The sequence below is a fragment of the Vigna angularis genome, chromosome 11 (assembly GCF_016808095.1).
Source record: "Vigna angularis cultivar LongXiaoDou No.4 chromosome 11, ASM1680809v1, whole genome shotgun sequence".
In the NCBI taxonomy this organism is placed as follows: domain Eukaryota; kingdom Viridiplantae; phylum Streptophyta; class Magnoliopsida; order Fabales; family Fabaceae; genus Vigna; species Vigna angularis.
In genome coordinates, this window is record NC_068980.1 from 25,671,675 (window position 1) to 25,686,480 (window position 14,806).

The 14,806-nt window shown below is 39.7% G+C and overlaps 1 protein-coding gene across 1 annotated transcript; it reads left to right on the plus strand.

Moving 5' to 3' along the window:
* The first annotated feature begins 2,790 nt into the window (after nt 1-2,790).
* Nucleotides 2,791-4,281, plus strand: LOC128194680 (protein WHAT'S THIS FACTOR 1, chloroplastic-like). Its single transcript, XM_052870244.1, has one exon. It carries the CDS (start codon nt 2,791-2,793, stop codon nt 4,279-4,281), a length of 1,491 nt encoding a protein of 496 aa, XP_052726204.1.
* The last annotated feature ends 10,525 nt before the right edge of the window (nt 4,282-14,806 follow it).

Sequence of the window (14,806 nt, forward strand, 5' to 3'; positions counted from 1 at the left end):
TATAAGATATGAATTGATAGGTTAAAATGTGAGTTGAAAAGTAGATGAAAAATCTGAATATGACATTCTTACTATGATAATGTACGCTCGTCATCGAACGGTCCTCTACCGTTCGATTTTCAAGTAAACTGTTTGAAATGGAATTCTTTCATTTGGAAAGAACTCTGGTCGAGAACGAGCGTCCTCCTGTGAAATGCTATGTTTGAGCGTTCGACTCAGCCTAGCGGTATCCGAGTCTTTGAAATGAAATAATAATATTCATACCCTTATACTTTAAAATTAGTAAAGCTCGGTCTTATACCTAGCGTTCGTCATAAGCAACGCTCGATCGTATACCTAGCGTTCGTCCTAATGAGCTCTCGGTCTTATACCTTGCGTTCGTTGAAAGTAGCGCTCGGTATTATACTTAGCGTTCGTTCCAAGTAGTGTTCGGTCTTATACCGAACGCTCGTCCTTACTTTTGATTACCAAACGGGCGTAAATAGCGTTCGTCCAAATATTTTAGAAAATGAGTATTACCACGTTCGGTCATTGATTGGCATTCGGATTTCTTGATGTAAATTTAAATAAGCTAAATATTCATAAACATTCGGTTTCTTCATGCAAATGCTTCTAAGTATTATTATTGGAATGTCATAAAGTGTCGTTGGTTCCAGCATAGAGTCGTAGCCTTTGGCGAGATCTTTTCAGCGTTCGTTTAAAGTCAATTCACATAAATGAATCCTCACTGCAAGGAACGTTTGGTTCATTCGTTCCCTGCTATATCTATTACGTTCAGTTTTCCCTCAAAATGACAGTAAAACTCTCGGTCTCATTCTATTTTGGAACTGGAGATCTCTATGTCTCGTTCCATGCGTTCGTCCTCGTCTTGAGTGAGGATATAACATTCGGTATTTGGTGTCGTCTTAAACTTTTGAACAAAGATGAAATTTAACTTATTGGTAATAAAGATGAATTTGAGAATAGTGATAATGAAAGATGGAATTGAGAATGATTATGAATGAAATAAGAAGAGATTGTGATGTGAATGAAATGATGTGAATTTGAACGAGCGTTCCGGGGAGGAACGACTCTTGGATGAATATTGGAATTTCTAAAGTATGAATGTGGGCATGCTCATGCTGGCTGTTCATCCTGATGTTTCGTGGGTACTCGTCCTCACGTAGAGGAGGGTAGGTCATGTGTGGAAACGGCAGGAGGTCCCGTCCTTAGGGGTACTTTGGATGAATAGGACTAACCTCGGGTGGCAGCTGATGAGAGTATTCCAGTTACTACATCACCCGGGTGCACGAACGCCTGTAGCTATGCAGATTCATATAGTCTGGACAGTCAGTCTAGTAATAGTCTTTGAATGATATGTTTGACGAAATATACCTTGTTTTGATTGAATTGTTTATTTGATATATATATTTGACTGTGCTTACATGTGAAAAGGTATGATATTACTTGAATTAAATTACATAAGCTTACCCTGCGTTTCCTGTCGTGTCTGGTTTTGTACGTTCGTCCTTGTCATTACAATGATCATCCGTGTGGATGTGAGCAGAAGGAGACGAGCGGATGGATGAGGCGCTGGAAGAAGAAAATTTGGAAGAAATCGAAGTCAGGACCGGAGAGTAGAACGTTCGGGCAATAGTCTAGTTTTAGTGAGGTGGACGTCTGCTCACCTTTTCTTTTGTTTAAGTATGAACGATCAGTATTGTTATTTTTGTAAACCGATCGTATAGTTTGGGTAGTGAGGTACGATTTTATATTGTAACTCTTTTTGTAAGGACGTTCGTCTTTGTGCGTTCGTTCATTAGTGGAAAAAAAAAGAAGAAAAACTGTACTGAATTATTATTAATGTAATTATTTTAATATATAGTTTATTGCTGTATTTTTAGGATGTTACATAACCAAATTTCCACATCTTTTTACATATTAAGGCCTAATTTAATAAATTATTCTCTTATAAATTAAATTAATGTATATCTTTAGGAATTAAAAGTAACCATTTACTTCAACTAGAAGGGATTAATTGGTCTCTAAATTCAACAAATCCTCAAATTAGTTTATAAAAGATAACTATTCTTATCTAGTTAATTTTAATTTAATTTAATTTGTGTAGTTTTATTTAATCTTCTACGCATTATACAATAAAGTTAATATATATTTTTATTTAAATAGTTTAGTTCTATGTTTTTTTATCAATTTTAGAATGTTATACCTTTCATTAACCTTTCTAATAAATTTTATTCAATTGTTATATTTTATTTGATTTATTTAGTATTCAAAAAATTTATATATTTAAATTAAGTAACTTTTTTTGTTATCTGAGCATCATGATTATTATTTTATTTATGTCATCTTATTTACTTGGGAGAAGATAAGCTGTCTGAGTAATGTTACAGTACTTTTATCAGAACTTAGTTTTTTTTTTTTCAATTTGAATAAAATTCTCCTTCTTCCCTCACGGCCTCGACGGAAGAAACCCTACTCTCTCTTTTCTCTTAAACCCTCTCTGCCTCGCCGGAAAAGCACATTTCTTGCCTTGCGAACCACTTCTTTGCCGTGTAATCGACACAAGCTTTATTCTAATTGAAATCATAATTCTGTCTTTAAATTTTCTATACAAATTCAATATTATAAGAATTTGGTGTTCTTGTTATGCTATAAGAATTTGGTGTTCTTGTTATGCTGTAAGAATTTGGTGTTCTGTCTCAATAACGTTTCATTCTTGTAATATTTTTGTTCTTTTTGTCATTTTCAGGTATGTTATGGTGTGTTATCTGAGTGGTTGAAGCGTTAAACATGGCACTTTGCCTCCCTCTTTCATTCAGCAATCCCAAACCAGTTGCTTCCCTAAGTTCCAGTTTCGTTCATGGCGGAACAAAACCTTCATCTTTTTCGATCAACGAGAAATTGAAAACGGGTAACCGTCTCCAAAATGTCTCTGTTTCAATTTCTTGTTCCTCTATAAAACTTGTCCATGACCGTGCACTCGATAAGCATGTTGTCATGAAGTATAGGGTTAGGTTTGTTCAAAAGTTAAAAACTTTACTTCTCTCTAAATCGAAACATTATATTCCAGTTCATATTCTGTGTAAATGCCGTTCTTATCTTGGTCTTCCCAAGCCTCGTTCTATACTTTCTATGATTCATAGATATCCATCCATTTTTGAACTCTTCAATATGTCATGGCCTCCCAAACCACTCAATGCTACCAAGTTACATCCCAAACTCTGTGTTCGATTGACCCCAGCTGCGGCTGCTGTTGCTGCTGAGGAACTGGCTTTTCAATCTTCCATTTCCAACATGTTGGCTGCGAAACTGCAAAAGCTTCTTATGCTATCTTCTCGCCGCAAGTTACTTCTGTCCAAATTGGTTCACTTTGCTCCACATCTTGGTCTCCCTCCTAATTTTAGGTCCAGGTTGTGCAATGATCATCCGGAGAAATTCAGGACTGTTGACACGCCCTATGGCCGTGCACTTGAGCTTGTATCTTGGGATGTCAACTTGGCAAAGTGTTTGCCGCCTCGTGCATCCCGTGATCCTGGTTTCATAGTTGATCGTCCTTTGAAGTTCAAGCAATTGAGGCTTCGAAAGGGGCTTAATTTAAAGAGACGTCACCAGGATTTCTTGCTGAGATTTGAAGAAATGCCAGAAGTTTGCCCCTATAGGAATCCTGCTGAGGCTTTTTCCAAGGAATCGTTAGAGGCAGAAAAGAGATCTTGTGCAGTAGTAAGGGAGATTCTTGCAATGACAATTGAAAAGAGGACTTTAATAGACCACTTGACTCATTTCAGAAAGGACTTTGGCTTCCCAAACAAGTTGAGAGGGATGATAATAAGGCACCCGGAATTGTTTTATGTGAGTTTGAAAGGACAACGACATTCAGTTTTCTTGGTGGAGGGGTTTGGTGAGAAGGGTGACTTATTGGAGAAGGAAGAGATTTTATCCATACAGGATAAATGGATGGACTTGGCTAGGGAGTCCAAGAGAATGAGACGAGAGAGAAGGAAGAGTAGGTTTAGGAAAGATATTGGCAGCTTGAATGAAGCTGATCAAAATAATTCTGACAGTGATGATGATTACGATGATAATATTGGGATCGACAATTTTGAGAATGTGTATGATGATGGTTTTGAGAATATATTTGAGGAGTTGGATTTCGAGGCTGAGGATGATGATGATGATCAAGGAGACAAGATTTTCTCCCAAAGCAATTATGGAGAATTCTGGACTGCGGAACCTTTTCCTATTCAACATGGTTTGGATGAACCTCAGATGCAGCCTTGGTAGTTTTTAATTTGTAGAACATAGTTTTTTCCCACACAAGTAAAGCAGTAAAGTTTTCAAATGGTAATTTATGGTTCCAGATTGCATCCACCATACCATGATTGGGAGCATGATCCATGCTTTACTATTTACTATATTAATTGAAAGACCATTCGGTGTAAGATTGTGTACATATGATAAAGTTGAAGCAAAAGTTGAAGCTCAAAGAGGGGTTAACTACAGAAATTCGCTCCTCCAATTATTTCCAATTGCTGTTTTTCTGTCCCAAGAGTGATCTTGGCAAATTTCTATTCTATGTTTTCAAAGTGTCAGGTTACTGTCTATGGTGGGTTAAGGTTCGTGATTGACTTATAGGAGAGCAAATTTATCTGTAGTATACCATGATACAAAAGTCTTCTAACTGTTGTTGCAGCTTTGACACCATAACAACAAATTAACCCATTGCCTCAAATTTCTTTTATAACTTTAGGGTGATGGGACCTTATGTGTTCAGGCTATGTCACTCTTAGCCTTTATTTGTTTTTACTGATAGTGGTTCTGTAAGGACCGTGCGTCCATTAATTAAGGGAAGTGAGGGGGGGGGGGGGGGGGGGGGGGGGGGACTCTTTCTGTCAGCAGAGTGGTACAGCTGGTGGGTGGTGGGTCTTCCCACTTTGAAGTGCTCCAGCCACCAAGAAACACCATCATCTCCATCAATTAGTGGGCTTGGCACTGAGAATGGAAAGGAGTGGCTGAGAGTGTAGAGTTTTTCCTCTTAAAGGGAAGAGCCATGGGTTCAAAGAGGGATTGGAAGAGTTGCTGCAAAATCTGGGAGAGGAGAAGTAGAGAGCTTTTGGAGTTGGAAGGAGATCAAATCCTTTGGAGGTAGATTCAAGGAAGTCTTCAAGAGGTAAGGGGAGTTAGATCTATTTCTTTGATTGTTGAAATATACTGTGTTTGATCCAAATCTGGGAAGAAGGGTGAAAAATGGGTTTTTGGGAAATCTGGAAATCTGCTGCGTTTCTGCAGAATTCTGCAGAAACGAGCGTACGTCAAAACAGTGCTCGACAAAATAGTGGTCGGCAAAAATATAGGTGCTGTAAAACGAGCGTACATCCAAACAGTGCTCGACAAATTAGTGGTCGGCCAAAATATAGGTGCTGTAAAACGAGCGTACGTCCAAACATTGCTCGACCAAATAGAGGTCAGCAAAATATAGGTAATATAGAACGAGCGTTCGTCCAAATAGTGTTCAACATAATAGTTGTCGGCCAAAATATAGCTGCTGCAAACGAGCGTGCGTCCAAACAGTGCTCGACCAAATAGAGGTCGGCAAAAATATACGTGCTGTAAAACGAGCGTACGTCCCAACAAAGCTCGACCAAATAGTGGTCCGCAAAAAATTTAGGTGCTGTAGAACGAGCGTTCGTCCGAATAGTGTTGAACCAAATAGTAGTGGGCCAAAATAGCGTTCGGTCGTGTGTTCTTAGGTAGCGAACGTTCGCGTTCGTTCTCAGGGTGATTGATCGGCGTTCGGCCTTTAAATTTGATAGTCTCAGGTTTAAAATCTTGAACGTTCGGTTTGGTGTATTAGTGATTGTATTGTTCGGCCTTTAATTTGATATTCATAGGTTTAAAATCTTGAACGTTCGGTTGGGTGTATTAAGGATTGTAGCGTTCAGCCCTAACTTTAATATTCTTAGGATTGAATCTTAAGCGTTCGACTTTGGCGTATTAGTGATTGTGAGCGTTCGGTCTTAATTTTGTGATTCTTAGGTTTGAATCTTAATCGTTCGGTCTTGGTGAAATAGTGATTGTGAGCGTTCGGTCTTAATTTAGATTCTTAGGTTTGGATCTTAAGCGTTCGGTTTTGGTGTGATAGTGATTATGTGATTAGTAATTGATAGCGTTCGACCTGGATCAGGTATTCTGAGGTTTAGCTGGTAAGTGTTAAATCTTGGCGTATTAGTGCTTCTAGCGTTCGATCTTGATCAGATAGTGTAAGGCTTCAATCTTAAGCGTTCGGTCATATTATGTTAGTGAACGTTCGATCTTGATGATGTTTATTCTTAGATAGTGATCGTTCATAGAGAACGTTCGGTCTCAATGATGTTTGTCTTCAGATAGTGCTCGTCATAGGCAGCGTTCGGTCTTTGATGATGCTTATTTTTGAACGATCGTCCAAACATGTGCTCCTCCACCTCGTACGCCTTATCTGCGTCTAGCATTTCACAGAAACAGAACAACGCAGGATCGTAGGTTCGCAACCTCGGGGTAGCGTTGTTGTACTTGCCCATGCCCTTCACCAACTCGAAGGCATGACGGAGGCCTCATTGGGAACGATGCCGAGAGAGGACATGTGGCGGAAGGCGCGAAAACCGTAATCGAGTGTGGTGGTTTTGCGCAAGTCGTCGGCAACGGAGTTGGAGCAGAGGTAGAGGAGGGCATTGAAGTGGTGTTGGTTGAGGTGCGTATTGTTCAAAACTGCGTCGTAGAGGGATATGGCGCCTTGCAGGTCCTTAGCCTTGGAACATGAGTTGAGCTCAAATTGGAACTTTGCCTCAGGATTTTGATTGGTTTTCTTCTTCTTTGGATTCTCCATCGAAGCGCAAGACTGAGAAATTGGTCCAAGGATTAACAGTTGCAGGATTTAGTTTAAAACCCTAGATGGCGGTTTTTTCTTGGGTTCGTTCGTTCTAAAGAGATGGCAGTTACTCACTGTCAACACCCAATTTCGTCCGGCTTAACTAATAAATTTGTTTTATTCGTTCGGCCTTTTCTGATTGCTATGCGACCGTTCGTCCTCTACCGTGAGCCGTTCGCCCTCTACCGTGAGTCGTTCGCTTCCTCCCGTCCTCAACCGTTCGGCCATTCAATATCACAAACGTTCGCCATTTTTTCAGCATCAAGCGTTTCTTAATACGAACGTTCGGTCATCCTTAGCCTCAAGTGTTCAAGCATTAGACCTTCGTCCTTTATGATCAAGCGTTCGTCTCCTTCCCACTGTGCAGCCGTTCGTGTTTTTATTGACCATTATCTTTACCGTTCGGTTTGGATTTAATCTGGTACTCATTGGTCAGCAGTAATTTAAGTACCGTTCGGTCATGCTTTGATTTATGCGGTTAAGTGCAGATGCGGTATTGGTCGGTCATGTGTTAAGTTTTGACCATTCGGCCAGGATTCAAACGTTCGTCCTATTGGTGTAAGGGTTAATGGTGATCGATCTTAGTGTTCTGTCTTATATCGTTCATATAAGCAGCGTTCGGTCTTGATGTTGCTTTGTTCTCGGGGAGTGAGCGTCCATCGATAGCGATCGATCTTAATTTTGGTTTGAGTCTTAAGCGATCAGTCGGTTTGGTAGTGTTTGTGAGCGTTCGGTTTTGGCGTGTTGATATACTAGTGTTTGTAACGTTCGGTTTTGGCGTTTTGTTTCACTCGAGTAACTCTTAAGCGTTTGATCCTGATATGTTCGGTCTGAGCGTTGGCCTTGATCAGAGGTTTTACCTTGTGAACGTTCGGTCTGAGCGTTCGGTCATTTTATGTGAACGGTCGTTCGTTTTCGGTAGCGTTTCCCGTATTGACCGAGCGTCCGAAAAGGTAGTTGTGGCTGTGTTTTTAAATCGTTTAGAGCGTTCGGTCATGTAATGTGAACAGTCGTTCGTTGTCGTTAGCGTTTCCCGTATTGACCGAGCGTCCAAAAAGGTAGTGGAGGCTATGTTTTTAAAATGTTTAGAGCGTTCGGTCATGTAATGTGAACGGTCGTTCGTTTTCGGTATTGACCGAGCGTCCAAAAAGTAGTGGTGGCTGCGTTTTAAAATTCGTCTGAGCATTACAGCGAAGATTCCCACCTTCAGCTGCCGCTGTCTGTCATTAACCGTCTGGAAAGCCACTCACAGTATGGGTTTCTGAAAAGAGAATCATTTTTGCTGACACTCACATTTTTGGTTGTCATCCACCGAGTGCCCATGTGGTGCCTGTACAGATTCCATCTGTAAAGTCTGGCGAGACCACTACACCAGGGAAGGGGGATTACTATTTTAATTTATTTCAAACCTAGTTCTCCTACTTTACTCCCTGCACTCAATCTTTCCATCTCTCAATTCCGTTTAATAATTTGTCTTCAGTTTTACTCTACAACTCCATTTGTCTTCTTCGTTTCACTTCTCCTCATCTATCTCTTTTTCTTCATTTTTCTTGCATTATTAAAATACATTCAAAAATAATAAATCAAAACATTTAAATTAAATTATTAAAATATTTCTAAAATAAAGAATAAACTAATAAAACAAACCCTAAAATTAAAAACGTAGGTGACATCCTTCAACGGATGTCAACATCCATTTAAGGAAAAAACGGATCCGTTTTTTCCTTAAACGGATGTTGACATCCGTTGAAGGATGTTGACATCCGTTGAAGGATTTTGACATCCGTTGAAGGATTTTGACATTCGTTGAAGGATGTCACCTCTGTTTAAAGGTTACGTTTTTTAGTTTAGGGTTTTATTTGAAGGTTTATTCGAATACGCACCTTGAGTAAGTAACACACGCACTGCATCACTCCACACATTGTGTAACATCCCAAAATACAGTAATCACCATATAATAGAATTAATTACATTTAACAGTAAAACAATGCAGTCTTACACTAAAATTAGAGTTCATAAAACCAAAAGGCTTTAAGTACAGAATTTACTTCAATACTATAGAAATAAGAGTCAGGGACGAACGGTTTTACAAAACCAAATAATCGAACGTTCAAAACTAAAGGCTAACATCTAAAAATTAAACAAATGCTCTAGGGCTCGGCTTTAACTTCCACGTCTACCAGATTCTCCTCTTCAATAACGTCTTCTAGCAATGCCTCGCCTTCTGCTCACATCCACACAGATGATCATTGCAATGACAGGACGAACGTACAAGGTTGAGAGACAACACAAGAAAAAACGAAGGGTAAGCTTATGTAATTTAATTCATACATCAACATTTAAATTAAACATTCCAAACAACACACAAGCATATAGTTTAACATGTATAATCATACGAAATCTATCACTAGACGGACCGTCTGGACTGTATGAATCTGTGTAGCTACAGGCGTTCTTGCACCCGAGTGATGTAGTAACTGGGATACACTCAACAGCTGCCACTCGAGGTTAGCCCTATCCAAAGTACCGCTAAGGACTAGGACCTCCTGCCGTTCCCACACATGACATACCCCCTCTATGTGAGGACGAGTACTCACGGAACATCAGGATGAACTGTCAGCATTAGCATAACCACAGTCATACTTTACCAATTCCAATATTCAATACATGAGTCGTTCCTCCCCGGAACGCTCGTTCAAATTCCATAATCGTATATTCTTTCCATATAATGTTCACCCTTAGTAATCCTTTACTTTATTACTATTTTCATCATTAGTTATAAGGACACGAAATAACTAACGTTCAGCCCTCTAAAGAACGAGGACGAACGATAATAGTGAGACCAACAATTCTCCCATTCGGTACAGAAGAAGACTAAGAGAATATCTTTTAAATTTAAGAAGTGAACTGAGTAAACTAGAACAATCTGTGACGAACGGTAATTATCACATGAGTTAGTTAAATGAACTAACTCTCTTGAGTTAAATCAATTCTTAAGAAATAAGTCGAGTAAGAAGGTCTTAGACCATATCCAATGCAGAGAGAAAATAATGGATTAAAGACTATGTTTCAATTAATTCACCCACGGAAATCCAATGTCAGTAAATGACCGAACATGGAAAAATATTTTATTACAGTTGAACGAACGCTATTTTATCAAGGTTGATTATACAATAATACGAGCGCTTGGTATAAGACCGAGCACTACTTAGGACGAACGCTAAGTGTAGGACCGAGCGCTTCTTATTACGAACGCTAGGTATAAGACCGAGCGCTACTTGTTTCCAACGCTAGGTATAAGACCGAGCGTTACAAATTCTTCTTTTAAAGTACGAGGTATAAATATATTATTATTTTATTTCAGACATCCGGATACCACTAGGCTGAGCCGATCGTTCAAACCTAGTATTTTACAGGAGGACGCTCGTTCTCGACTAGAGTTCTTTCCAAATGAAAGAATTCCATTTTTAACAGTTTACTAGAAAACCGAACGGTAAATGACTGTTCGATAACGAACGTACATTGTCATAGTGAGAATGTCATATTCAGATTTTTCATCTATTTTTCAACTCACATTTCAACATAACAGTTCATATCTTATAACTTCATATCAAGTATCAATTTACATACTTAACAAAATTCCACATTAATGATTCATACTTCATAGTGTTAACTCATATTCACATTTATACATTTCAAACATCATCATACATATCAACCAGCATGCATCATATTCATGCAATCAACTTAAACGAATGTTCATACAAAGCACATCATACGAATTAAATCAAATAAGCTTCCCATACCTGGATTCGTGAGCAAATTGTCCTAAACGCAAGATTTGTGGCTCGCCCAACTAACGTTTTCTACCCTCAACAGTCACTTAACTCTTCCAGTCAAATCTAACCACATGAAAAATAGAAGTACTTAGACTACACCCTTGCATGCAGCCAAAACTTGGTTTTGCATGTAACCCAGAAACGAACAGCTAAGGTCGAGAACTTACCAGATTCAGAATCTGGATCTGTTCGGTCCAAATTGAAGCTTACGGCTCAGGGAACGATCCTACGGTTTCTGAATGTTGATCGAAGAAAAGAGTAGTGAGTTACAGTAGAGAGAAGATGGAAGCTTTCTAGAGAGAAGGATGAGAAAATGAAAAGTCAGGTTTCAGGAGGAAGAAGGGTGCATGTAGAGAGTGGGAAGAAGTGTTTCAGAAAAATAATTTTTCTTTCCCAGGAAAAACGAACGTGCACTCTCATACGGACACCTGTCTTCCACTACTGATTTTCGAACGTTCCATTCTTGACACCTGGCGTCAGTGTGCAGAGTTTGGGAGTGCGTTTTAAATGGTCTGAGCAGGGTTTTAGTGCATTAATTTTGATTTGACAGGTGGGTTACGATGTTCATTTTCCAAGGTCTTACACATTGCACCACGAGAGCGACAATGCACCACGAGAGGGAGACTGCTTGATAATTCTTTCCACCACCATCAACCTTTACAACTTGTAGTATCTCACACCGACAAAAGAAAGAGAGGAAGAAATATAATGTTAAAATAAAAGAAAAAATATTTTACTCATATACGAAGGACTGACTGGAATAAGTTATTAGTGGAATAGGTTGTGAATGGGTAAAATTAAAAAATAACCCTAAAAAAAAAATTTTACTTAAGGACAAAATAGTAAATGGGAGGTGGAGGGAGAAAGGTGTGGTGGTGGAGGGAGCAACACCCTTAACTCATTTCTATATTTTATCATTATAGCTAATATAACTAAAATGAATATGTAATTTAATACACTTATAATTATAAAAGAAAATACATACATCTAACAGATGGTTCTTTATTATTTTAAATTAGGTTTAATCCTTTTCTACATCCCTATTTATGTACGAATGTCTCAATTGGGTCCTCGTTTTTTAAAGTGTATCAAAATGGTCCCTAATTTTGAAAATTGATATCAATTGAGTCCTTTCCGTTAAGTTGGCTGGACGGCGTTAAAAAAATTGATGAGTGGATGCTGAGATGACGAACAAACGCTCGTCCACCAGTGAACGAACGCTCGTCCACCAGAGAACGAACGCTCGTCGACCTCTTACTTCTGGACGACCGTTCGTTCCACACTGGACGACCGTTCGTTCGGTGGTCGACGAGCGTTCGTTCGCTAATGGACGAGCGTTCGTTCGCTGGTGGACGAGCGTTCGTTCGCTGGTGGACGAGCGTTCGTTCGCTGATGGACGAGCGTTCGTTCGCTGATGGACGAGCGTTCGTTCGCTGGTGGACGAGCGTTCGTTCATCATCTCAGCATCCACTCATCAATTTTTTTAACGTCGTCCAGCCAACTTAACGGAAAGGACTCAATTGATATCAATTTTCAAAATTAGGGACCATTTTGATACACTTTAAAAAACGAGGACCCAATTGAGACATTCGTACATAAATAGGGATGTCGAAAAGGATTAAACCTTTAAATTATTGAACTATCAATAATTAAATCATATATAAAAGTTTTAGTTTCTTTTTTAATGTAAATTGTATGCAAGAAATTTATCTCCTATTTTATTTTGTGCAATCATGTTTTGATAATGTAACATCCCATAAATACAGTCATAAACCATACAAATAGAATATTTACATATATTAATATATCAATTCAGTCTTACACTTAAAGGGAATAAAGTACGCTCTTGGCCGAACGGCCTTACGCAAGCTACTACAATTAAAGATGTTCGATCTAAGCATACCTGACCGGACGGTTTACAAAATAGAAATACCGAACGATCAAATTAATCAAAAAGGGAAGGGATCGTTCTAATACATCACTCTAATCTAACTAAACTAAACAGATAACCGAACGTACTATTGTTCGGCCTTCACTTCAACATCGACGAGATTTTCTTCCTCTAAGATTCCTTCTTCAAGCGTCTCCTCAAGCAATGCCTCTCCATCTGCTCACATCCACACGGATGATCATTGCAAGACAAGGACGGACGTACAAGGACGAGACAACACAAGGAAAAACGAAGGGTAAGCATATTTCATAACACATCAAACATTTTAATTAAATCACAACATATAATTCAATCAACTTCTGTAATTCAAACAATTTCCTGTTACTAGACTGACTATCCAGACCGTATGAATTCTATGTAGCTACGACGTTCGTGCACCCGGTGATATAGTAACTGGAATTTTCATCAACTACCACCCGAGGTTAGTCCGTTCCGTCCAAGTTACATTTATGGACTAGGACCTCCTGTCGTTCCCACACATGACATACTCCCCTCTACTTGAGGACGAGCACTCACGGAACATCAGGATGAACGTTCATAATCATATACCAAAAATCAAATAATACAGATCATACTTCATGCAACACACAGAACGTTCATACAGTACAATACAAACATACAAATTAAATTGAATAAGCTTCCCTTACCTGGATCAGTGATGAACGTCCTAAAAGTATGATTTTGATTCGTCCAACTACAGCTTTCTACCCTCAACGATTTTCTTAATTCCTCCAACTAAGTCTAACCATAAAAATACAGAAGAATTTAGATTGTACCCCTGCATGCAACCAAATCTTGGTTTTGCATGTAACCCAAAAACGAACGGCTAAGGTCGAGAACTTACCAGCTTCAGACTCTGAAACTGTTCGGTCCAGCAAGAAGCTCACGACGCCGGGAGTACTTCTATGGTTTCTGAATGATGAACGGAGAAGAAAAATGATGAGTTTCAGTAGAGAGAAGGAGGAGAAAAATGGATATTCAGAGTTTGGGAGGAAGACGGTGCGTGCAGAAGAGTGACTCGGATTTTCAGAAAGTTCAATTTTGTTTAAAAACGAACGTCCGTTCTCCTGCTGACACCTGCATCCCACTAACTGATTTTCGATCCTCGTTTCACGACACCTGGCGTCCGCGCAGAGGGGATTTGGGTGCGTTTTAATGAGGTCCGACAGGGTTTTTGGGTGTATTAAATGAGATTTGACATGTGGGGTTTGGGTTAAATTTCCGAGGTCTGACATTCACCCTAACTACAAAAATTTTCGTCCTCGAAAATTAAAACTTACCCGGAAACAGGTGAGGGTACAAATCTTTCATGGCATCCTCCACTTCCCATGTAGAGTCGCCCGTCTTCTCGTCCCACACCACTTTCACCAATCTGATAGCTTTCCTTTTGTAGTACTTGGTGCGGATGTCTTCAATGCGAACTGGCTTCATCTCTAGCGTTCGATCTTGACGAAGACGAACGTCTTCCAACTCCAGTATGTGAGAGGGGTCGGCTACGTACTTCCGGAGTTGGGAAACATGAAATACTGGATGAAGGTTAGACAATTGAGGTGGTAAGGACAGCTCATACGCCACTAGTCCGATCTTCTTCAAAATTTGATAAGGTCCGATGAACTTTGGGGATAACTTCTTGGGTCGCATGGCTCTGCCTACTCCCGTGGTCGGATTTAGTCTGAGGAAAACGTGATCTCCAGCATTAAACTCTAGCGGCCTTCTTCTTCTGTCTGCGTACGACTTTTGTCGACTCCTAGACGTCTTCAATCTCTCTTGGATTAGCTTCACCTTTTTGGTTGTTTGCTGGATAAGCTCGGGTCCAGTCAACACCTTCTCCCCTTCTTGGAACCAACAAAGTGGCGTTCTGCACTTTCTTCCGTAGAGAGCTTCAAAAGGAGCCATTCCAATGCTGGATTGGAAGCTGTTGTTGTAGGTGAATTCCACTAGCGGTAACACTTCATCCCAAACGCCCATGTGATCCAGGACGCACGTCCTCAACAAGTCTTCAAGCGTCTGGATGGTCCTCTCGGATTGACCGTCCGTTTGAGGGTGATACGCCGAACTCATTTGAAGTTTGCTGCCCAGCTCGCATTGTAAGGATTGCAAAAACCGAGACGTGAA

What these genes read in the sequence shown, in the direction of transcription:
- LOC128194680 (XM_052870244.1), top strand. Translation starts at nt 2,791, where the DNA reads ATGGCACTTTGCCTCCCTCTTTCATTCAGCAATCCCAAACCAGTTGCT.